This window comes from Antedon bifida, chromosome 9 (assembly GCF_963402885.1).
Source record: "Antedon bifida chromosome 9, ecAntBifi1.1, whole genome shotgun sequence".
Lineage (NCBI taxonomy): Eukaryota > Metazoa > Echinodermata > Crinoidea > Comatulida > Antedonidae > Antedon > Antedon bifida.
Window position 1 is genome coordinate 15,081,826 of NC_136234.1, and position 26,858 is coordinate 15,108,683.

The 26,858-nt window shown below is 33.5% G+C and overlaps 1 protein-coding gene across 1 annotated transcript; it reads left to right on the forward strand.

Moving 5' to 3' along the window:
* The first annotated feature begins 703 nt into the window (after positions 1 to 703).
* Positions 704 to 26,817, forward strand: LOC144852253 (intraflagellar transport protein 172 homolog). The gene is made up of 35 exons (XM_078710031.1): positions 704 to 809; positions 1,151 to 1,294; positions 4,391 to 4,503; positions 4,665 to 4,850; positions 5,020 to 5,322; positions 5,674 to 5,797; positions 6,260 to 6,418; positions 6,784 to 6,936; positions 7,114 to 7,217; positions 7,788 to 7,986; positions 8,128 to 8,193; positions 8,665 to 8,766; positions 9,213 to 9,349; positions 9,677 to 9,869; positions 10,335 to 10,427; positions 10,710 to 10,787; positions 11,270 to 11,518; positions 11,732 to 11,810; positions 12,068 to 12,188; positions 12,281 to 12,515; positions 12,748 to 12,981; positions 13,182 to 13,298; positions 21,002 to 21,144; positions 21,252 to 21,410; positions 21,679 to 21,859; positions 21,985 to 22,094; positions 22,299 to 22,434; positions 22,693 to 22,965; positions 23,429 to 23,632; positions 24,001 to 24,231; positions 24,470 to 24,625; positions 25,087 to 25,185; positions 25,779 to 25,932; positions 26,151 to 26,242; positions 26,391 to 26,817. The coding sequence occupies exons 1-35, from the start codon at positions 771 to 773 to the stop codon at positions 26,478 to 26,480; spliced, it is 5,256 nt and encodes a 1,751-aa protein (XP_078566157.1). The 5' UTR covers positions 704 to 770; the 3' UTR covers positions 26,481 to 26,817.
* The last annotated feature ends 41 nt before the right edge of the window (positions 26,818 to 26,858 follow it).

Here is a 26,858-nt window from a genome sequence, read left to right on the forward strand (position 1 = left end):
TTGAAATTTGCCCAACAATTGTAAAATGAAGTGCTGAATTTAACCATATGCCTAGTTCTACATTGTAGCCTATTCCTAGTAGTATTAATGTGTCAAACACAGCCGTGTGCTAATTGTTACAATGGGCAGTATCAGCGCAACAAAAGTTATGTTCTAATGGGCCTAACATTGTCATTGTCAACAGTTTAAGATATTACCTTTTGTAAAGGACAAATTATCGATTAGAAAAATGTAATTTATACAATTACCATTTTGAGTTAAATTGTGTAGAGTCGACCTTGAAAACTGTTTGTTTTATTGAAAAAAATAAATGTTAGTCCCAGCTTTATAGTTAAGATTACATCTTACAAATTCTACATTTACAAATCACATTTACTAAGTCTAAATGCTATCAACTAATAATCATCAAGCCCACTATACAGAGACACCTTTTGGCCCATAAATGTACTACTGACGATAAGATGGAAAATAGAAGGTTTTTTCATCCTAGTAACCATTTATACTGCCTTCGACACTAAATCAGATGCATATATAATATAATAAGCATATTATATACAATCGCGCTATGGTTAATTTGGTCATCTAACTAAAGTAGGCTTTATTCTCCAGGCTTGTCGTTTACGCTACACCTATCTGGGTAGCGTATTAGCAGCACAGAGTGACCGCAGAGAGGCTACTGCTAAAATTCCTTGATCGCGGCTAAGTAAAACATTTGTGTGTAGGCTAGGGCTTAGCTAACATTTCGTTAGTTGCTTCTTAAATACAGGAAAATGCAATTGAAACATACGAAAACATTCCTTACTCCTCAGGTAACATTGTGTATTTTATTTCTAGAGTTGAGTGTACATAACACGTATTAATTTACTGTAAACAACGTGCGTTGCTTAGGACGCTGTTATTGTTGTCAAGCTGAAACAGGCCGGGTGCCGTGTGGTTAGGCCCCGTACCGTGTAGTCAGAACACAGACCTAGGCCTAGCCTAGAATTTCAAACAAAAAAATTAACCTTATCCTCTGTGTTTGCGTGGTAGGACTAGGTTCTTATTTTCAATTTAGTATTATAACAGAATTTAAATAGGCCTAGGCCTAGGCCTAGTAGGATAATTAAAAAAGCATTTATATTACAATTTTAAATAAATTAAATTTGTTCAGGATGGAGCTGCTAAAATCACAGCATTGGCATGGTCACCTAATAACAGTAAGTTAGCTGTTTGTACTGTTGATCGTGTAATACTACTTTATGATGAACACGGTGAAAGAAGAGATAAGTTCTCAACCAAACCCATTGACTCAAAGGTACAGTAACATTAGGCGCAGGAGCCCCGGATAGCGTTACGAAGTCGTTAACTCTGTCAGCCCATGGTCAGCCCAACTAATGTGTTTTTCCCAAGGACAATTTATCAATAACTAAACTTTGTCACCACCCATAAGTGTGCTGTTCATTTCCTATTGACCAATGAACACCAATGTAACTGGACCTGAGTTTCTTGCTATTCGACCTTGGGTGCAAATTATACAATTAATTGATGTTAAGGCCACTGACTACTCTTTTCTGTATAGAAACACTGAATTGACTGAATATTAAGAAAACCCTACAATAATTTCTACTACTACTTGATATGGCGTTATACAAGAACTATATTAAAGGAATTGAATGTATGGAGAATGAAAAAAAAAAGTTAAACGTTATATGTAAAACATCACTTAGATGATATCTATCAGATATATCATTTTCTAAACATTGTTTCATTAGTTATATCACGGAAAAATAAGTTTGTTATAAATAATAAGTTATTTCTCCATGAAAGTTTCTCCATTGTTATATTTACATCACATATATTTATATTTGGTTTTACACGTAATATTTCATTAAGAATTTCATTTTCTGACAATGTGATTGAAAAAATAGCCAATTATATTGGCGACCCTAAACGATGATGTTTACTGTTGGGCCTACAGAAATGATACAAATTCTCAGTTGATATGACACAAAATTTACAGAATTCAGCACTAACAACATACCGTATTCTTCAGTTCAGGTCACAAGTTTCAGGGGCGACAATGCAAACATCCCGCCAAAATTGTCCTTCTAATAATTATATCTCTGTATTGCCAAGTAACACACGAGAAAAGAACAAATAAAGAACAAAAACCATTCAAAACAGACCTATTTCTGATTGAAATAAAATAATTCTTTTTAAACACTGTACTGTACTTGGAAACACGTACTTGATTTGTGATATCCTCCGTTAAAAATACAGTAGAACCTTTTTTCTGAAAGTGTCCCCTTAATAGGTGTTCTACTGCCCCTGGAACACTTCCTAAAAAAACTTGTCCTCTTCATAGAAAAAAACCAATACCAATACTGATCTGGACTCGGAAATTTAAAATGTAGCAGGCAACGTTTCACCAATGAAAACTTTGAAGACAGACAAAGTATTATAATTATTATGATATCCATTTTTATTTAATTCCGATAAATGGCTATAATTATTTCGTCTTTTTTGTTATTTTGTGATGGAAAAAATATTGAGTGAACATTGGCACTGAGCTTAAATGTTCCCCGTCCCCTTAATGTCCCCTTTATAGGAGTGTCCCCTCAGTAAAGATTGGCTGTTTCGCCCCTTAATAATAAATGATGGTGTCCATCTTATGTCCTCTCAATTTTAATGTGCTACACCCGATAATAGAATAGAATAACTGTACAATGCAATGTGTTACCCAATGTGCTCAATTTGATTACTACGCGATAATCCGTATAGAATAATGTACAGTACAATTATATCCATTTGATTGTGCTACCTAATGTGCTATCCATTTGAAATAATGTGCATGACTATCCATTTGAAATAATGTGCTATCCATTTGAAATAATGTGCTACCCGATAATCCTTATAGAATAATGTACAGTACTATATCCATTTGATTGTGCTACCCAATGTGCTATCCATTTGAAATAATGTGCTATCCATTTGAAAGAATGTGCTACCCGATAATCCTTATAGAATAATGTACAATACTATATCCATTTGATTGTGCTACCCAATGTGCTATCCATTTGAAAGAATGTGCTATCCATTTGAAAGAATGTGCTATCCATTTGAAAGAATGTGCTACCCGATAATCCGTATAGAATGTACAGTACAGTTATATCCATTTGATTGTGCTATCCGTTTGAACTAATGTGCTGTCTGTTTGAAATAATTCAGGTTTTTTATTTTGAATATGTTTTGCTATCCATTTTAAACGTGATAAACAAGTTACATATTTGTTGATATAAGTTTGCGGTACACCACGTATATTAGTTCTGAAAAGAACTGTTGAGTTGCTTGACGTTTCGATTTACTCCAAAGTCAAAGTCTCCAAAGAATGCCGTATTCGGGGAATCACCCACAAGTGTTTTCTCAGAGCAGGGTATGTTCCGTATGGGGTTCTGAATTTCTTTTTAATAATGTACAAAAAATGAAATGAATAATCATATTAATTATCGGTATGTACGGAGAAAGCTCGAGCGGAAGTCGAGGGTTACTTTTGCCAACAAGACGAAGCGCGAAACAAATAAAAACGCATCGCGAAAAATCTGAAATGATATACAATTTCTTAAAACATGAAAACACAGAATATATTATATTAATATAACTTTTTAATATTTCCAAAGGCTCGGACATGGAAGAAAGGCCTTAAAAAACTGAATTGCTATATGTTAGACCACATTTCCATAACTTTTCAAAACTCATCGAACCCTCCGCTAATATAGGAGCGTATCGCCAAATCATTAGAAAAAAAAAACATGGCATGAAGATGTAATTAATCAAACAACGGCCAAAGAATACCAACAATTTTAATTTAGGTTTCGATTCGTAATTATTACGGTGGTGGACTAAGCCTAGTTTGAAATTATAGTGACCATTTATTTTAGAAAGAAAGATAGAAAAATTTGTTTCTATCTCCATGTTAATACCAAGCCAATTTTCAATTAAAAATTCTGGCCTAGTATTCTTGCAAGGTCGTCACAGCTCCAGTTACAAAGGTCGTCACAGCTCCAGTTACAAACGGTGATACAAAGTGTCAATCATTTGACCAGTGAACAGCCCACTGGTAGGATAGTCCTTGAAACCATCCGTAAAACACATTAATCACTCACATCAGTCATGCCGCTAATGGTTGAAAACCTCACTTTTTGGGGTTTTCAAACGTAACGCTATCCGGGGCTCCTGCGCCTAATGAATATATTATAATATTGACTTGTTGTATTGTATCTTAGTAGAATAGGCCTACAGTAGTTTTATATATACTTTGTGTATTGTGTAAACGGCGGATGAGGATATCTCAGTATATCTCGGCACGGTCAACAGTTGAGTAATAATATTCATATACAATTTTATTTTGCAGTATGGAAAGAAAAGCTACGCAGTGAAAGGTTTGGCATTTTCACCCGATTCAACAAAAATTGCTGTTGGTCAAACAGATAACATTGTCTACGTGTACAAAATTGGAGATGATTGGTATGGGACATCCTTGGATTAAAAAAATGCTATAAATCATTTAACGTATAAAAATTCTGTGTTATTAAATACAACTAAATGACTTAAATTTCATAAATAAGTTTGATAAGAAGTTAAAAATCTGCTTTAAAATTAATTTCAATAATCATTTATCAATTTAGGGACTCAAAGAAAGTAATCTGCAATAAGTTTGTCCAGCAGAGTGCTGTAACCTGCCTAATCTGGCCTCCTGACAACCAGATCATTGTAGGCCTAGCTGACGGAAAGGTGCGAGTGGCTAATACCAAGACCAACAAATCATCTACAGTGTATGGTACTGATTCTTATGTAGTGTCTGTAGCACACAAGTGAGTACATGCATTTAATCTTTTCATATATTTCAGGTGGTTTTTAACAGATTAGATTAATCAATTTAATTCAAGTCATTTCTGCTGAGTGCAGAAATGAATTATTTTGTCATAAATGTATAGTTATATAATGTGTTTGTAAATTATGACAAAATACAATTTCTTTCAGTTCATCTGGAAAAGGAATTGTATCTGGCCATGCTGACGGTACCATTGTGCGCTATTTCTTTGAAGACGAGGGCACTGGAGAGTCGCAGGGAAAGATCTGCACACATCCATGTCCTCCGTATAGCCTCTGCTGGGCTGGGTCCAGTGTCGTGGCTGCGGGATGTGACAAAAAGATAATGGTGTATGGAAGAGATGGTCGTTGCATCCAGCAGTTTGATCACAGCCGAGATCCAGATGAACATGAATTTACAGTGGCTGCCAACAGTCCAAGTGGCCAGTCTGTGGTTATTGGTAGCTATGACAGGTATGTGTTTTTTTGCTTATAAGTTTATTGATATTTATTTATCCATTATGGCGTAATGGTAGGGGGATTGATTAACCTAGCATGTGAGAGATTTGACTTTGAGACCTGTCTGTGCCATATTGATTGTGTGCTTAGGTATAAATGCTTTATTCTCTCATTGCATTGTCCGTCAGATGTGATGTATCGCCTGTTGATGCCATTTACTGTACATGTAATGCACTTGGTGCTGTGGTGTGTTGAAGACTTTTACATTTATAGTGTGATGTCATTCTGTAGAGCAAAGTACAATTGGTATTGTATATATGTAAATACAGTAGTTTGTACATATGTTGCTATTTTCAATTTTTGCAGATTGCGTGTTTACAACTGGTCACCTAGGAAAGGTATGTGGGAAGAGGCTAAGAGAAAGGACATTAAAAATCTATACACGATAACTACACTAGCCTGGCGTAAGGATGGATCCAAATTAGTTGCTGTAAGTATATCAAATTGAGTACATAGTTTTAAATAACACAGTAGGCCAAACATTTTCAGAAATAGAAAATAGAGACTAAAAGAATTCTGGTTTTCATTTTCTTATTACCTGCTTTGTTTATTCCTTCTGTAAACATAAGTTTTTTACTAATATAGTTTTAATGTATTGTATTGATATTTTTTAATGTATTATATATTGTATGTGTTTTTAAGCATCAAGAAAAACAAATTTCATGTTCACCTTGTTGTGTTCATGACAATAAAGATTTATCTTATCATAAAAGCTTCAATTCATACTGTATAGCACAAAAAACATAATTTCTGGTGTGGATTCCTACTAGCTTTTCGTTTGTTCACTGCGTACCACCCATCTTGATAAACAACCCAAATCAATCAACACTATGATGGTTAAATATTTAGACCTACTAAATCATTTTGAAACAACAATCTTAATTTTATATAGGGAACACTTTGTGGTGGAGTGGAGATGTTTGATTGTTCCCTTCGTCGCACTATTTTCAAAAACAAGTTCGAGATGACCTATGTGGGTCTGAGTCAGGTCATAATTAAAAATCTTTCATCTGGAACACGAGTTGTACTTAAATCACACTACGGATATGAGGTGAGTACAGATGTGTTTTTTGGAGGACAATTTTTTTTCTCAATCCGATTTTTAACATTATGTTTTATGTTTAAATTAAAATTCATAGCAACTGTACACTCATTGATGTATAGTTAAGAACTCATGCAGTCTGTATTGCTTCAGTACACCATTACAAATTTGGTATTAGAAAGGTTTCTGTTTCTTGACTACTGTATGTAATATTGAATTTCCTTCTCTCAATTATAACCTTGTATGCGCTTTTAGATTGAGTCTGCATTGCCTTTAGAACAAATTTAGGATTTTTCATTACTACCTTACTTAGTGTTTAATCTCTTTCTCCCAATTGTATAGTTTTTAACCATTGTGTCCCCTTTTATTTAAAGATTGAGGAGGTTAAAATCCTGGGTAAGGATCGCTATCTGATAGGGCACACATCTAACACTTTGTTGTTGGGTGACTTGTCAACCAACAAGCTTAGTGAAGTTCCTTGGCAAAGTAGTGGTGGCAATGAGAAGTTCTTTTTTGATAATGAATGTGTAAGTATGCTGTTTAATATTCATTTATGCAAATTTATTCAAATTTACAATACAGTTTCTGTGTTAGTTATCTATACAAATTAATTCTTAAATTACATAAATACTAATATAATAGTACTAGAATTAATCCTATTGAAATAAAAAATTAAAAACTTTTTAAAATGTTTTTTTTTTCAGGTCTGCATGATCTTCAACGCTGGTGAGCTTTCCCTTGTGGAGTATGGCAACAATGAAGTACTGGGATGTGTTAGAACAGAGTTCATGAACCCTCATCTTATCAGGTACAACATTTTTTTCAGATTTGTTTTGTTTCTTTAACAATAACAATAGGACCTATGCATTGATGTGTCATTATCATCGTCTGGACTTAGAACCATCAGAACTTAGAACCATCAGAACTTAGAACCATCAGAATTTAGAACCATCAGAACTTAGAACCATCAGAACTTAGAACCATTAGAACTTAGAACCATCAGAACTTAGAACCATCAGAACTTAGAACCTAGAACCATCAGAACCTAACCATCAGAACTTAGAACCATCAGAATTAGAATCATCAGAACTTAGAACCATCAGAACTTATAACCATCAGAACTTAGAACCATCAGAACTGTGTCAAGGTATAGAGGGTATGCTCACAATGAATTAACATTACCTGACGTGTTACAAGGTCATCGGTCATCACTCAAAAACTTCCTAATAATACTTTAAAAAAAAAATCAAAAGTATAGTCAACTCTCATTGTATGGGCATACATGTTTTGGTCCCTGTCATCGTTTTTTTAAATATTTTGCATGTTCCTTTATCCAATATTTCATTTAATATAAAAAGAACTGAATTTGTATTTTCAGTGTGCGTTTGAATGAGCGTAAGCAGCTTGGTGTTGATGACAACAAGAAGATGGCATACCTTGTAGATCTGAAAACCATCGCGATCGTTGATCTTGTTACTGGATTCCCAATGGCCACCATGGCACATGATTCAAAGATCGATTGGTTAGAGTTGAACGAGACCGGACATAAGCTTCTATTTAGAGACAAACGATTAAGGGTAATTTATATAGTTGTTGATATTGTTAATGAAATAAATAAGTTCCCTATCAGTGATTTTCTTGTATTAAAATTGATTTATATATTTTATGTTAATTATATAATGTCAGGTATCTCACTTTTTTTTCTCTTTATTATATAGCTTCACCTCTTTGACATCATTACTGAAACAAAGACAACAATACAGAATTACAGCTCATATGTACAGGTAAAAGATTATTCTAATATATGTGATTTATATATGAATACCAATTCTTTATATTTGAAGATTACAAGATAGATTTACCCATAATTCTTCGAAATGTAAATACAGCATGGTACAACTCTGACCCTATGTTTAAAGCCCTGTCTACACTATCAAACTTTATGTGACAGAAAATGTGATGTGCTCATATATGGACATGATGATGTCATATCACTACCATATTTGGGCACATCACACTCTTTGTCACATAAAGTTTGATAGTGTAGACGGAGCTTAAGCCTTTAAAATACTACACACTTTTGGAAAAAGAGATTAGTATTATGATGCATGTAGTGTTTTCTGTTTATAAACATATCTTTGAGTGAACCTATCATTGGTAGAATGCAACATCAGAACTTCTACATTTATTGTCTGCTACTATCCCATTATTCATACATGTACGACTCTACATTTTCTACTGTTTTCTTATTTTAGTGGGTTCCTCAAAGTGATGTGGTTGTTGCTCAGAATCGAGACAGTCTTTGTGTTTGGTACAACATAGACCATCCTGAAAAAGTTACAATGTTTCCTATCAAGGTGTGTACCATTTTAAATTTTACTTTCTTACTGGTAATTGATTGACATATTGAATTGTGAAGTGATATGGTTCAGTGACTCGTGTGCACTCATGAGATCAGGATCAGCTTGTCTTTGTCTTGTACAAGATTTACTCACATTGCCAGTTCTGATGGTCATGAAATTGAATAAGAGATCAACCTTACACTTTGTAACCACAGCTTCTGAGGATTTAATACTGCTCCATCAGCATGTAGCTCTATTCTGTACTATCCTGTATATTCACCAATCACACTTTAGGCTAAGGAAAACAATTACACTTTAAATTAAAAATATATCCTATTATACCACTTAAGGGAAATCTTTGATATATTTATTTAAGGGAATTATCCAACTTAAGTTTGTTTAGTGAATATGTTGCCTATATGTTTCAGAGCAGCATGTAAATGGAGATTACTTTTTTGTAGGGTGATATTATTGATCTTGAGCGTGTAGATGGTAAGACTGATGTGATCGTTAAAGAAGGTGTTACTACTATTTCATACACATTAGATGAGGGATTAATTGAGTTCAGAACAGCTATTGATGATGGAGATTATTCAAGGTATAGGGCGAAAAGATATGCTATTTATATGGCAACATCCATGTTATATTCCTATTAATTAATTCTTTAAAATATTAACAAAACAAGACAATGTTATGTTGTAATCAACATTACAAAACATGAAATCATGCAAAACAAAAAAGCACTGAGACTGTTTATAAGCAGAACAAAAGAGTAAACTGAATCACTGTATCAACTCATGTTACATAATAATGGCATATTAAAAACTATAATAAAACATTTTTACAATATAAAAGTTACTGCATGGTAATAATATAATAATAATATAATAGACTAAATATTGATAATTTCATTTCAAATTTGTAGAGCTGTTGCTTTCTTGGAGACCCTTGAGATGTCTAATGAAACTGAAGCTATGTGGAAGACCCTAAGTAAGCTATCCCTTGAATCCTGCTATCTGCACATTTCAGAACGATGCTATGCAGCCCTTGGTGATGTGGCAAAGGCACGCTATCTCCGTAATCTCAATCAACTTGCAGCCAACTATGCTAAAGAAATGGTAAGTTCATTATCATTAAATCAGAGTGCGTTAGTGGAGATGCGGCGCACTTAGTATATTTATTAACATTTACGACATGCGAATACCCGAGAGTGTGCTGCATTTCCACTATTGTAAGAATTTAGACTTGTGCGTTATTTTTTGTTTATAACATGGGTCTATGAACTAATTTCACATACCTTTTTGGGTGAATACACATAGGCCTAGCCTAGGAGCTAGGCCTACCACGGCAAGTACCACTCTGCTCGGCGACCAAATCACCGCCTAGGCTACCACGGCAAGCTCCACTCTGTTCGGCAACCAAAACCCCGCCTAGCCTAGGCCTGGCAAAATAGTTGTGTACTTATTGTATCTGAGACAACAACTAACTGAGAGAGTTTTTGGACATACACAGGTTTTGTTTGTCAGTGTCAGATTATAGTACCATAATCTTAAATAAAAAGATGAGATTCGTTTGTTTTTTAGGGTGGTGATGGGATGGCTCATTATGAAGTGCGGGCAAAACTTGCCATCTTGAAAAGGGACTTTAAAGAGGCTGAGACAATATACTTGGAACAGGTATTTTATTTTGTAAATTTGTGGAACCCGAATAAAGAATTGTTAATAGCAATTGTTGTTAACATCCTTGCCTTCCAATCCTAATGTGCAGGGATCAATCCTTACCTACTGCCAGTGTGCCAACTCAAGACTGTATACTACTCCACTCCCTAAAGGCCCATCCTTTATGTATGTTTATCTATTATCGTCGATTGTTATCGTTCTAGTGTAAATGGGCCTTTAGCATCAAATGAGTCTTGTTTGAACTGTAATTATTTGATGTGGAGATGTCTTCTTTTTCAGAATATGATTGATGAGGCCATGCAGATGTACCAAGAACTGCACAAGTGGGATGAGGCTATTGCTGTAGCAGAGGCCAAGGTAAACATCAGTACATTGCTCATATATTAATATACTTACTTAATAATTGCCCCTTCTTTCCTTAAGCTCTGTCTACACTATCAAACTTTATGTGACAAAGAAATGTGATATGCCCATATATGGACATGATGATGTCATATCACTACCATATTTGGGCATACCACTACCATATTTGGGCACATCACACTTTTTTTGTCAAACTAGTTTGATAGTGTAGACAGTGCTTAAGGGTGGGGCCCTCATCTTTTCTTTGAATAACTACACTAGGTACAGAGATGATCTCATCTGGTAGAGAATTCCCATTTATTCACAACACGATTTGCAAAGAACTGTTTTACCACATCTGTTCTGATCTTGTTCTTGTATAACTTCCTAGAGTGACCATTTTGTAGGGACAGTATGCTGCTGCTCTAACTTCTTCATTTAAGATCTGTCCACACTATCAAAATTTATGTGATAACAAAATGTGACAATCTTTCCAGGGACATCCGGAACTAGACAATCTTCGACAAAGTTACTACCAATGGCTGATGGACACGAGCCAAGAAGAGAAAGCTGGTGAGATGAAGGAGAACGATAACGACTATCATGCTGCCATCAATCTATACATGAAAGCTGGTATGCCTGCACGTGCCGCACGCTTGGTAACTAGCCACGAAGATCTGATGGCGAACCGGGATCTTGTTCAGAGGATTGCTGCATCGCTTATTAAGAGTGATTTTTATGAAAGGGTAAGTGTGTTTATTTTATTTTTTAGTTGTGTGGGAGTAACCTTTATTGTCTTTTTTCCAATCTGGGTTTAAGATACAAATATACTTGGTATAAGTACTGTATGCAATATCTTCAATCATTACAATAACAAATACCTGTACATTAAGTAACATAGAAGTACACATTCTTTTTGGCAACATGAGTAAAAAAATACCTGATTTTACTTTCCCTAGGCAGGGGACTTGTTTGAAAAGACTGGCGATGAACAGCGAGCTATGGAGTGCTACAGAAGAGGAAAGTCATATCGTCGAGGTATGCAGCAATTATTATTATAAATTTTCTGTTTGAAAATAAATAAAAGTCTTATATTGATGTATTAAAGTAAAATACTCATGTCTAAAGCTCTGTTGTCTACACTATCAAACTTTATGTGACAAAAAAGTGTGATTTGCCCAAATATGGTAGTGATATGCCCAAATATGGTAGTGATATGACATAATCATGTCCATATATGGAAACATCACATTGACATTGTAAAGCGTAACTATATTCGTTTGTATTTTTATAAGCTGTTGAGCTGGCTCGAGTATCTTTTCCTAATGATGTTGTCAAATTGGAAGAAGAATGGGGCAGCTATCTTGTCAGTCAAAAACAGATGGACGCTGCAATCAACCACTTCATAGAGGCTGGGTATGTGAAGATTGTTTTTTAGACTACATCACAATTTTTATCAATTACTGTACTGTATTACATAATTTAATTTGACTTCATATTTTATGCAGTTGTTCGCAGAAAGCTATAGAGGCAGCTATTCACTCCCATCAATGGAACAAAGCCATTCAAATTATTGAGATTCAGGAACCTAGCATGGCTGAGAAATACTATGCTGATATTGCTCGTCATTACGCCTCTATCAAGGACTATGAAACGGCAGAGAAATTCTATGTACGAGCAGACATGACGAAGATGGCAATTGAAATGTACACAAATGCTGGAAAATGGGAGGCCGCTCACAAAGTAGGTTTAAACATATTCAAGTCAATAGCCAGGGTTTTTATAGGGCTGGTCTCTAGTCTGAAATAGGCACAAAATGTGTTTAGAGAATGGATGTTCATACAGGCTTGATACTAATACTGGAAATCATTATATCCATTGACATTGTGGTTGCCAGATAATAATGTATAAACAGATAATAATGTAAAAGCAGTAAGAATTTCAAATAATATTTAAACCGACTTATTCACTTAAGCTTGCTGTCACATGCATGAAATCTGAAGATGTTGCCGTGCTCTATATCAGCCAGGCCCAGCAATTGGAAGCGCAGGGCAAATTCAGGGAGGCTGAAAGACTGTACATTACTGTTGAAGAACCAGATATGGCGATTACCATGTACAAGAAGCAACGGCAATATGACCACATGGTTAGGCTAGTGAAACACTACCATCCCGATCTGCTACAGGACACGCATCTACATCTAGCACAGGTAATCTAGTGTAAAGAGTTAAATAGTTTAGTAGATGTTCTACTTAGAATACAATGTGAAGATTTGACTCAAACAAGTCCTAGAATATTACTATTATTATATTTTAATGTTGTAGACAAAATGATGTCTTTTCCCTTATATGAAGTATAATTTAATTTAGAACCTACAAATGCTGTGAATTATTTATTATCTTTTTTTAGGAAATGGAAACCGATGGACAATTACGGCAGGCTGAGTATCATTTCATTGAAGGCAAGAACTGGAAAGGAGCGGTCAATATGTACCGTGGTGCTGACCTGTGGGATGAGGCATACAGGGTCAGTATTATTTAAAGGGGGGTTCCGGGTTTAAAATGAATAGCAAAAAATGTAAAATATATTTGTTTGTCTCTTGAACGGTAAAAGTTTCAATTTGTATAAGCGCCCAGTGAAGCAGAACGAAGGCTGTGAAATGAGGCCAGATTACAAGTGCAGCTACGGCAAAATCACACTGTGGTTACAGAATAGGAAATTCGTGAAATGGTCAATCTTCCGACGACTCGTTATCATTAACCATATCAACTACTTTTGTAAAATTATACTTATCTGATGTAATTTTAGTCGGTCTTCCCATTTATAAAGTCAATTTTTTATGAAAATCCATCAAAACAGTGAAAAATTAGATATGTTTGCACTTTACGTTTGCCGATTTTCGCACTGACTTAGGGAAAGCTTTCAAAATCAATGAAGCGTAACGTATACATTCCTGAGCGAGGAGAGCGAGACGACGATACACGTGCTCACTCTCGAGCTATATATCCAATACCAAATTGGCGAGTAAATCATGTTTTACTTTAAATTAAATTTATACGCTCTTCCACAAGGTCAATTGTTAGTTATACATACAGACTATATTAAAACAATGATTTTGAACACGTAGGGCATTTCTTTGAATTCCTTCCTATCGTCGTTTTGTGGTAATTTACAGTTTTTTTTATGTTTAACAAACGTACATAATCAATTGCGTCTGCATCATGGTAGACTACAACTTCCGGTAGTGACGTAATCAGCACATTTTTGGTAATAAATTTTTTTCACTAAGCTAGGGAATCCTCTAATATCAATATTCATTAGGCCGTACTTTAGTTAGCCAATCAAAATAAACGTATAAACAATTTTGCGGTGATGTTTAAAAAATACTTTGAGACTATTTGAGGTGTTGGTACAGTTACCCAGTTTTATTCTTAGTTCAGTCAGTCCCAACTAAGACTATGGTAAAAATTAAACCATCTGGTTACAGTTAAACACAATGATAAAGAATAGGAATTTAATATAATATGACAAATGACATTCATTTTTTATTTGAGTAAAACACAATGATAAAGAATAGGAAACATTTAACAATATGATAAATTACATTTACATAGCAATTTATCACTGTGTTTTTAATTTTATAAATGACTTACATAGCAATTTAGCACTGTGTTTTACTATAACCAATTTGGTTAGAGTAAAACACAATGATATAGAATAGGAAACATTTAATAATTTGATAAATGACACTTACATAGCAATTTAGCACTGTGTTTTACTATAACATATTTGGTTACGGTTAAACACAATGATAAAGAATAGGAAACATTTAATAATTTGATAAATGACATTTACATAGCAATTTATCACTGTGTTTTACTATAAGCAATTTGGTTAGAGTAAAACACAATGATAAAGAATAGGAAACGTTTAATAATTTGATAAATGACATTTACATAGCAATTTATCACTGTGTTTTACTATAACCAATTTGGTTAGAGTAAAACACAATGATAATGAATAGGAAACATTTATTAATATGATAAATGACATTTACATAGCAATTTATCACTGTGTTTTACTATAACCTATTTGGTTACGGTTAAACACAATGATAAAGAATAGGAAACATTTAATAATTTGATAAATGACATTTACATAGCAATTTATCACTGTGTTTTACTATAACCAATTTGGTTAGAGTAAAACACAATGATGATGAAACATTTATTATATGATGTTATTTACATAGCAAAATATTATATTAAGTATATCTTATTATCTAAACGTTATGATAAAGAATAGGATACATATAATGTAATATAATAAATACAAGTTACATAGCTTATCATTGTGTTTTACAGAACCAATTTGGTTACACAGTTAAACACAATGATAAAGAATAGATACTGTTTTAGGTTATATAACCCTAACCCTAGTTTGCAGCGACATAATAAATTCATCGCGAAAAAATACTTATCGTATTCAGAAACTTTTGAAATTTGGTAGATATGTTCAATAGGTTCTTAAGTCTATAAAACAAACAAAAAATAAAAGTTTTAATAATTTGCATTTCAAAAAATGTATACTTCTGAAATACCATACATTTCCAACACATTTTTACTTCATTGATGATTCCCAGAAATCAAAATAAAACGAATATGATATTTCTTTTATATTTTAGATATAAGAACCTATATTGAACATATCTACCAAATTTCAAACCTTTTTCAAGACCATACGTATTTTTAACGATGAATTAAGTATGCGATCGCTTCAAACTAGGGTTGGGGTTATAATAATCTAACAGTTCTATTCTTTATCACTGTGTTTAACTTAACTACAACACAATGATAAACTATATACATTTTATTTTTCATATTACATTAAAGGATACATATAATATAATAAATACAAGTTAAATAGTTTATCATCTTGTTTTCCAGAACCAATTTGGTTACACAGTTAAAAACAGTGATAAAGAATATGATACTGTTTTAGGTTATATAACCCTAACCCTAGTTTGAAGCGACATAATAAATTCATCGCGAAAAAATACGTATCGTAATCAGAAACTTTTGAAATTTGGTAGATATGTTCAATAGGTTCTATAAAACAAACAAAAAGTACAACTTTCACAAAAATTCGTGATTTTAATAATTTGCATTTCTAAAAATGTACACTTATGAAATACCATACATTTCCAACACATTTTTACTTCATTGGTGATTCCCAGAAATCAAAATAAAACGAATATGATATTTGTTTTTACATTATAGATTTAAGAACCTATATTGAACATATCTACCAAAATTCAAACGTTTTTCAAGACGATACGTATTTTTAGCGATGAATTAAGTATGTGATGGCTTCAAACTAGGGTTAGGGTTAAATAACCTAACAGTTCTATTCTTTATCACTGTGTTTAACTTTTAACCAAATTGGTTATAGTAAAACACAATGATAAACTTATCTGTAAATTTTGTTTTTCATATTACATAAAATGTTTGATATTCTTTATAACATGTTTATAATAGGATATATTTAATTGGATATTTTAGGCCTACTATTAATGACGTAGAAATGCACACTACATCTGAAGTAACTTAATTTCTACTTCATTGGCGATTTTTACAAAAGAAAAAGACTATTTTTGTTATGTATATAGAGCAACTGATATAAAATGTCTTGTATGATTTTTATCTCATTTCAATGACATTTTATACTACAATTCAAATGAAAAAGCATCACAAAAAATACGTCTGGTATTTAAAACGTTTTTAAACTCGGTAAACATGTTCTATGAGTTGCTCTTTACACAGAAAAAATGATGATATTCTAATCGTTTTATTGTATACTTTTGGTTCCCATTTGTTATCATTGTGTGTAACTGTAACCAAATTGGTTATAGAGTAAAACACAGTGATGAATTGCTATGTAAATGTCATTTATCATATTATTAAATGTTTCCTATTCTTTATCATTGTGTTTTACTCTAACCAAATTGGTTATAGTAAAACACAGTGATAAATTGCTATGTAAATGTCATTTATCAAATTATCAAATGATTCCTATTCTTTATCATTGTGTGTAACTGTAACCAAATTGGTTATATAGTAAAACACAGTGCTAAATTGCTATGTAAATGTCATTTATCATATTATTAAATGATTCCTATTCTGTATCATTGTGTGTAACTGTAACCAAATTGGTTATAGTAAAACACAGTGATAAATTGCTATGTAAATGTCATTTATCATATTATCAAATGTTTCCTATTCGTTATCATTGTGTTTTAGTCTAACCAAATTGGTTATATAGTAAAACACAGTGCTAAATTGCTATGTAAATGTCATTTATCAAATTATTAAATGTTTCCTATTCTTTATTATTGTGTTTTACTCTAACCAAATTGGTTATATAGTAAAACACAGTGATAAATTGCTATGTAAATGTCATTTATCAAATTATTAAATGTTTCCTATTCTTTATCATTGTGTTTTACTCTAACCAAATTGGTTATAGTAAAACACAATGATAAATTGCTATGTAAATGTCATTTATCATATTATTAAATGTTTCCTATTCTTTATCATTGTGCTTAACTGTAACCAAATTAGTTATAGTAAAACACAGTGCTAAATTGCTATGTAAATGTCATTTATCATATTATTAAATGTTTTCTATTCTTTATCATTTTGTTTAACCGTAACCAAATTGGTTATAGTAAAACACAGTGATAAATTGCTATGTAAATGTCATTTATCAAATTATTAAATGTTTCCTATTCTTTATTATTGTGTTTAACCGTAAAACCAAATTGGTTATATAGTAAAACACAGTGATAAATTGCTATGTAAATGTCATTTATCAAATTATTAAATGTTTCCTATTCTTTATCATTGTGTTTTACTCTAACCAAATTGGTTATAGTAAAACACAATGATAAATTGCTATGTAAATGTCATATATCATATTAATAAATGTTTCATATTCTTTATCATTGTGTTTTACTCTAACCAAATTGGTTATAGTAAAACACAGTGCTAAATTGCTATGTAAATGTCATTTATCATATTATTAAATGTTTCCTATTCTTTATCATTGTGCTTAACTGTAACCAAATTAGTCATAGTAAAACACAGTGCTAAATTGCTATGTAAATGTCATTTATCATATTATTAAATGTTTCCTATTCTTTATCATTGTGTTTAACCGTAACCAAATTGGTTATAGTAAAACACAGTGATGAATTGCTATGTAAATGTCATTTATCAAATTATTAAATGTTTCCTATTCTTTATCATTGTGTTTAACCGTAACCAAATAGGTTATAGTAAAAAACAGTGATGAATTGCTATGTAAATGTCATTTATCATATTATTAAATGTTTCCTATTCTTTATCATTGTGTTTTACTCTAACCAAATTGGTTATAGTAAAACACAGTGCTAAATTGCTATGTAAATGTCATTTATCATATTATTAAATGTTTCCTATTCTTTATCATTGTGTTTAACTGTAACCAAATTAGATATAGTAAAACACAGTGCTAAATTGCTATGTAAATGTCATTTATCAAATTATTAAATGTTTCCTATTCTTTATCATTGTGTGTAACTGTAACCAAATTGGTTATAGTAAAACACAGTGATAAATTGCTATGTAAATGTCATTTATCATATTATCAAATGTTTCCTATTCGTTATCATTGTGTTTTACTCTAACCAAATTGGTTATAGTAAAACACAGTGATGAATTGCTATGTAAATGTCATTTATCAAATTATTAAATGTTTCCTATTCTTTATCATTGTGTTTAACCGTAACCAAATTGGTTATATAGTAAAACACAGTGATAAATTGCTATGTAAATGTCATTTATCAAATTATTAAATGTTTCCTATTCTTTATCATTGTGTTTAACCGTAACCAAATAGGTTATAGTAAAAAACAGTGATGAATTGCTATGTAAATGTCATTTATCATATTATTAAATGTTTCCTATTCTTTATCATTGTGTTTTACTCTAACCAAATTGGTTATAGTAAAACACAGTGCTAAATTGCTATGTAAATGTCATTTATCATATTATTAAATGTTTCCTATTCTTTATCATTGTGTTTAACTGTAACCAAATTAGATATAGTAAAACACAGTGCTAAATTGCTATGTAAATGTCATTTATCAAATTATTAAATGTTTCCTATTCGTTATCATTGTGTTTTTTTTACTCTAACCAAATTGGTTATAGTAAAACACAGTGCTAAATTGCTATGTAAATGTCATTTATCATATTATTAAATGTTTCCTATTCTTTATCATTGTGTTTAACCATAACCAAATAGGTTATAGTAAAACACAGTGATGAATTGCTATGTAAATGTCATTTATCATATTATTAAATGTTTCCTATTCTTTATCATTGTGTTTTTTTTACTCTAACCAAATTGGTTATAGTAAAACACAGTGCTAAATTGCTATGTAAATGTCATTTATCATATTATTAAATGTTTCCTATTATTTATATGGTTATATAGTGAAACACTGTGCTAAATTGCTATTGTATTATGGACGAGTTCTGAGAAGAAGTATTTAAAGCTACAACCAATCAGAACAGTGTTAATCAATATAATCCATGGCTACAACCAATCAGAAACGTCCAAATCGCAATAACCCCTAGGCTAACAGCAATTATTGGCTCGAGTAGCCTTTTAAACCAGACGTTGCGAGGTTTAAAAAGTAAAACATGATTTACTCGCCAGTTTGGTATAGTTTATATACCTGCACTCTCTGCCCATGCCTGGCATCGTCACGTGATAAGCAGATACAATATACAATACCAAACTGGTCGGGTCGAGTATACCCCGTCTATAATCACAACATGAACGATGTACAGTATTTGATTGAAGGTCGACTCGACCTACCGGAATGGTATAGATAATATAGCTCGAATGAGAGAGTTGGAATATTTGTAAACATAAGTATTGCTAATTTTAAAAAGTGTAGCCTATAGTAAAAGGCCTGGTAGTATCAATTCGCATAGGGTCTACTACACTAGCTAGCTCAATTTTTAACTGGGCCGGATCGGCTAGGTCTCCTTCCTACTACCTGGTCTACTTGCTTGATGCAGTATCCGCTTTTTTGGAGAGTAAACTAGGCCTATTTTACTAGGCCTACTTATTAGACGATCGGGACACCATACGTGCGGAAGGCGATCGGACCTCGTTTTGCCTCAATATTTACAGCCGATTTTGTAGAACGTTTTAGGCTTAGATTGTTTAGGAGTTTGGTTGATAGGATGGGTGTGGAATCCACTGAGTTTTGTTATTTATGGGCCAATCGTTTAGTAGTAGGCTAGCTAGGCCCATGATGGCCCCAATGTTTTAACGTAGCCATCGTGGCATGGAATCCCTAGTCAGAAATGGCTCTCACCCATGAATAAAATGATTTAGGCTAGGCCTAGGCCTAGCCTAGTACGTGAAGCCGATATACGATCTGTACTATTCGAGGTATAAAAATAGTATAATTTATGACTCAGTAAATCTGTACTACTAGTAAATGTTGTATTTCATTAAATGTCAAATAAATATATGCTACTACTGTTATTATTACACTTTAGGCCTAGCTTAGAAAATCTACAAAAAATGTATTTCACAATGATCGGGTGGTCGTCGTTTGACAGGGGAGAGATGCAAGTTGACAAACACAACGTACAAGCTTGACGTCGCGAGTTTGGAATCCACTGATGACGTGATTTTGTGAATATCTCATGAATATTAATGAGCTTCCCTAAGCTGCTGAAAAACAGACTTTCCATGAATTTACCCTAAAATGTATATAAAATTTAATTTGTTTAATTTCTCGTTATTACTTCTTCATTCTGACATGTCTATATTGTTATAATATTTTTTATTTAATAAATAAACGATATTTAAAAGCAATTTTAAACCCAGAATCCCCCTTTAAAGCTTCCATTTTTTCATCAGTTTCAACATTTTGTCATAAATCATTTTACTACTGAATTGCTGGTATTGGCAGCTCCTGCTACCACAATGCCACAAGCATCAGTCACATAATCAATTTCATTTGAGCTCTACATGCTTGATCAATCTTGATTATGATGATATACTGGCTGTGAGCTCTTTGGCCATCTACATCTGTGACATACTCAAATAGGTATTGCGGTATGTTATTAAAGTAGTTAAATAATTGAATTGCCTCCTTGCAGGTAGCCAAAAGCCATGGGGAAGCTGATTCTACAAAGCAGGTAGCCTACCTGTGGGCTAAGAGTCTTGGTGGTGATTCTGCTGTCAAACTTCTAACCAAGTTTGGCTTACTTGATTCTGCCATAGAATATGCTGCTGACAATTGGTAGGTTTTGCTACTTTTATACTTATTAACAGTATTAATCCTTAAAGCACAACATATATACATTCATATTTTAGCGTTACTAAAATTAATTATATTCTCACCTACAGTGCGTTTGAATTTGCATTCGATTTGGCCAAAACATCTGCTAAAAACAAGATACCAGAGATCCACTTGAAACATGCCATGTACCTTGAGGACGAGGGCAGGTTCAAAGATGCAGAGGCGGCATTCATCAAAGCTGGAAAACCCAAAGAGGCTGTACTGATGTAAGTGCTGTGTCAATTATGGCACTAGTGAAAACCGGGGCCCCATTCAGTTTCAGTTTTATTTCACAAACATTTTATTTGTACTTATAAATATTAAATAATAGAAATACATTTGATTGTGTGTGGAGACATCAATAAGCCATAATGGCTTTAAGTCTGAACTTACAGACTTTGACAACCCTGAACTTTCAAACTTCAGGCCTAAAGTTCTGTTGCAAGCCCTGTGTGTTCTATGTTTATTCCCAGTTCATCTTTGTTTCTGTTATAGGTATGTACACAGCCAAGATTGGGATGCAGCACAGCGGGTGGCAGAGAAGCATGACTCAGACAGTGTTGCTGATGTCCTAGTTGGTCAGGCTAGATTTGCATTTGAACAAAAAGATTTCCAGAAAGCAGAGTCATTCCTTTTGAGGGCTCAACGACCAGAACTTGCTGTAAAATATTACAAGGTAACTAGAGAAAATAGATTAACACTGTGTTAGTGATTTCAGCGTGTTTTACTATTAAACAGCAACAGTGCTACTTTACATAGTTATTTGTTACCATTGACGGAAATGTCTTATGCTCTCCACAGAATGCTGGTATGCGACAGGACTGTCTAAGAGTCACCAAAGAGTATGTGCCACACATGTTGCAACAGCTGCAAGAAGAATTTGACAGTGAAGCACTGAATCCAGAATTGGGGTAAGAAGGCGTCATGAATGATAAATGTCCTCTTTCCAGTTTCATTTCAATTCACATTTACTTTAGCTATCATACTGTATGCTACAATGTATGACGATCTTCCAATGAGAATGAATCCTGTTTTACCTCAAGACCCTTTTAATGTAAAGAGAAAGATTGTATAGTATTATTGTTCTTTTAACACATTTTTGTTTACTTTTACAGTGGTGTAGAAATATTGATTTCCCAGGCCCGTGAATGGGAAGGAGCTGGAGAGTATGCCAGAGCTGTGGACTGCTACTGTAAGGTGACACCTAAGCATACAAATGACACCAAACTTCTGGAGAGTTGCTGGTCAAAGGTAAAAGTTGTATTTGTTTTTATTTGTGTTTTTTGTATTAAAAAAGATTCAAACAATTGGATCAGATGCTAAATTTAGATTTTTCAGTAGAACCCCTAATTATGGGGAAATCTTCAAGACTCAATTCTAAATTGAATAATGGTTATCTGTTTATTTATCATGGGAGTGTTCCCTGAATAAGGGTGTCACAAAGGAGGTGTTGCACTGTCCTGTATACTGCGATAAATTAAACTATGTGATCCTGACCTTTTACCACAGGCTGTTGGCATAGCTATGAAGTTCATTGATAAATCACGAGCCCTATCAGTAGTGAAGCAAGTAGGCCCACAACTGGCTGGTATTGAGAAGTACAACACAGCAGCAGAGTTGTATCTGCAGCTAGACTTGATCAAAGAGGCCATTGATGTCTTGCTAGATGGACAGGAGTGGGTGAAGGCTAAGAAAGTGGCTAAAGAGTTGGAGCCTAGGTACGAGAAGTATGTTGACAGCAGATATAAGGAATTCCTGAAGGAGAAGGATGATGCTGATTCGGTATGTTGTTCTTTTTTACAGTATTCAACTATATTCTGTAAAACCAGAAACTTTCATGATATAAAACTTTCGCCAATTGAAAAATAAAGTACAAGTAAATACTGTAACAAGATCATGTATGCGTGACCTTTGTGTTATAAAGAGATTAATGCTACAGTAGTAGGCCTACTGTATGTTCTGAAAATTATTCGCGGCTTAAAACTTTCACGAATTTGCAGAAGTTGAATGCGTGCAACAGTTTCTGGTTTTACAGTACTGTATATATTGTATTGTTTTTTAAACTTTAATACACCTTCTTGGAAACATTCATCATTTATCTATATACTGACCAATAAATATCAATGAATGTAAAATCAATGCACAGTTATTCCCCATTTACACTGATGTGCTTCTAGAAGATATTGCATGCATATTGTCCTTTTTAAGTGCTACCATTATTTCATAATAAATGCATTATTTTTAGATGATGGATCTAGAACCGACTGAAGCCTTAAACATGTATGTTGAACAAGGCAAGTGGGAGGAGTGTATTGAAAAGGCACAGAAACAAGATTTCAAAGTACTTCATAAGTACGTTGCTCTCTACGCTGCACACCTTATCAATGAGAAAAACATTCAGAAGGCACTGGATTTGTACGTCCAGCATGGAGCACCACCAAACCCAGAGGTATGCAGTGTATTTTAGTAATGTATGATGAAAACTTGTCACCATGTGATGTGCCTACACTAGATGCACTATCAATTTCTGCACTTTTGGCATTAATTAAAACAAAACTTGCATTAAAAGCTCCAAAGGTAGACCATTTGGAATTTGAGCTACTTTCATTAAAGGAAGTTCTCTCAAAGATAAGAGGGATACCTGTTAGTCCTCTCACTCAGGACGACAGTCAATGCACCGGGCACTTGGATATGGCTGGGCACATCCCTATTGTCTCTAAATCTGAGTTATGTCTTTTTCCTTTATGTATGTTGCCTACATTATGTTACTACATCCAATTTGTTTTTTATCTCTGTAATTTTATTTCTATGATATAGAACTTCAACATCTACAAACGAATCTTTATGGAAATTCTTTCAATGCCAAACCTGGACAGACCACAGGCATACCATACATGGGGAGATCTGCGGGATATGTTAATGAATCTGACCGAGAACCTTGCAAGATCCCCTGCATCAAAAAATCCTGCATGCGAGGAATTCCAAAGTATGCTGTTAGTAGCACACTACTATGCGACCAGGAGTGCTTGCTTAGGGCAAGAAAAATTGGTAAGATATTTGTAAAGCCCTACATAATATTCTAAGCTAGGCTAGTATATCAACTCCTGTGACTGTTTTCACCAATTCACACTTAGGCTAAGGGAAACACCCGTGAAATTAAGAAAATATCCTATCTAAGTCAATACTATTTAAAGAAAATACCTAAATATTTATTAAGTTAAGTGAAATATCTCACTTAAGTTTGATAGTGAATACAGCCACTGAACTGTGTTTATTTGGTTTACAGGAGGTACTTGCTGCCAAGTTGTCTGTTGCCCTGTTGAGACACACTGAAATAGTACCAGCAGACAAGGCATTCTATGAGGCCGGCATTCAGTCACGCAAGCAGGGCTGGGATAACATGGCATTTGTGTTCCTTAACAGATTCCTGGACCTTACTGAGGTAAGATATCAATAATTATATTAATTAAATTATATTTATTATTATATTAATAAATATTCAAAGGTATTATTCATACTGTACAAGTCCATCTAAAATCTTTTGATCAAGTTTCCTATTTTTATTTGATTATATCGCTGTAGCTTTACCAATGGTATCGAGCACTGTAGCCAGACAAAACATTTGACTTGTTTTATACAATATATATTTACTGTATGTTATGTGATACATTGTAATTGATGTTGTTGATGTTTAGGTACAGAATTTTTCTTAGGCCACAAGTCATATTATTATATAGTGGTACGGTGACTTAAGTGCCATTTACACTAGGACGATAACGTTTTTAGATTTCTTTTGTTTTATGTATGAAAAATGCATATTTGTCTATTTATCGTCGATTGTTTATCGTCCTAGTGTAAATGGGCCTTTAACATAAAATTTGTATTTCTTTGGTTCTTCTCCAGGCTATAGAGGATGGCAGTTTAGACATGCTTGATCACTCTGATTTCCAAGATACAGACATTCCTTTTGAGATTCCCCTCCCGGAAAAACAACATGTAACAGTAAGTTTATTTCACATGTTATGGTACCAATAAGCATGGATTAATGGATCATGCCTATACACAGTCTTCTATTACCTTCAGTACTCAACAAAGTGTCCCCCTTAATACTTAATAGGTTGAAGTGTTTTTGTTTCATTGGGAATTGTCTACTTTACACAGATGAGCGGTAAGCCGAAACCCAAAATGTAGAATCCATGTTATTTGAACATTTACACAAAACTGTTTCTGCTTACCGTGTAAATTGGCCTTAATAGAGGTATAAGTTTGTTCTGTGAGTGTTTCTACTGTACAATAATTACAAAAAAATTATCTTTGGTGCTGTGCATATTGTTACTACTATCAAATTTTAGATTACACAAACCAACAGTGGTGTTGGTAGTCTATGAGTGAGATACCTACCTGTATAGACTCTACATATGTCATTATTCCCAATATGGACACCTCTCGAAAGGAAAATGGAATAGTCCAGGCGCCGTAGCGGGCCGTACAAACGTCTCTCATGCATGACATCATCCTCATATTCCGAGATCCACGTATGAATAATGTATGAACCTGCAGGGTTATGGGGTAATAACAATTGTTTGTACTTGCAGGAAGATAAGAAGGAAGAAGTGAAGGAATGGGTGTTGTCAGTTTCTATGGACCAGAAGGTGGAACAGTGTCTTGATAGAGATGAGAGAGATACATACGTTGCCTCACTTATTGCCCCAAATACTGGAGTGAGATCCCCACCTTGTGTTATCTCAGGTATGTGTAACGTGTCATTGTGGTACAGGATGTAGAATAGTCATCAGTGGTGTAACGCAGAGGCCCCTGGTTTAGGATCGATAAGTAGCCCTCCAACGCTGGAGGTCTTAGACGCGCTTTTAGCCTTTTTCTCACCCGGGCCCTGCTCAGTGGCCCCATGAGCTTTAGCCAGATAGTCATATGTAAAATACATTTAAAATTCTTTATCAAACGTCTAGGCTACCCTGTTCTGCGAAATAAACTGGACTTTAAAAGGAATGGACATGCAGCTAATAAAGATGACTGGAATAAGTTCTTGATGTGTACTAAGGTAATATAAAAAATTCTACCCTATTTGAAATAATGGAACTGGCCATTAACTGTAAACACAAGACAAGGCATGTGTAGACTGTGTATACCTTTTAATGATGAATTAAAAGTTGTGTGTGTAGATGCTTAATTTATTAATTTTTTTGCAGATGTCACACAGTACAGAATGTCAAGATGTTATGCGGTTTGTAGGCCAGTGGAGTGGGAGCACACCAAGTCCGAGCTATACATTCCAGTAAAAAAATTCAGCAAGAACTGCATATATTTATATTGATGACATTTGACCTGTAAACCAGAATTATTCATTTGAGAAGTTGCACGTGTCTGTTATATTCATCAGCGATTTTGGTAAAAACCAGGTTTAGATTTGTATTTTTAGCACCTTGAATGAATTAGAATAAAATTCAGATGTAGGCTTATCTGTACATGATAAGACATATTTATAAACAATAGAAATGTAAACCTAATCTATTATATTGAATTGATGTTGAACAATACTGTAAAACAAACGTGTATATATTGTATTTTCGTGCATAGGTTTTAGAACAATAAAAAACATGTTTGGTCAGATTTAAATTTTAGTTACATTTTAATTGCACATAACTACTTATTGGTCC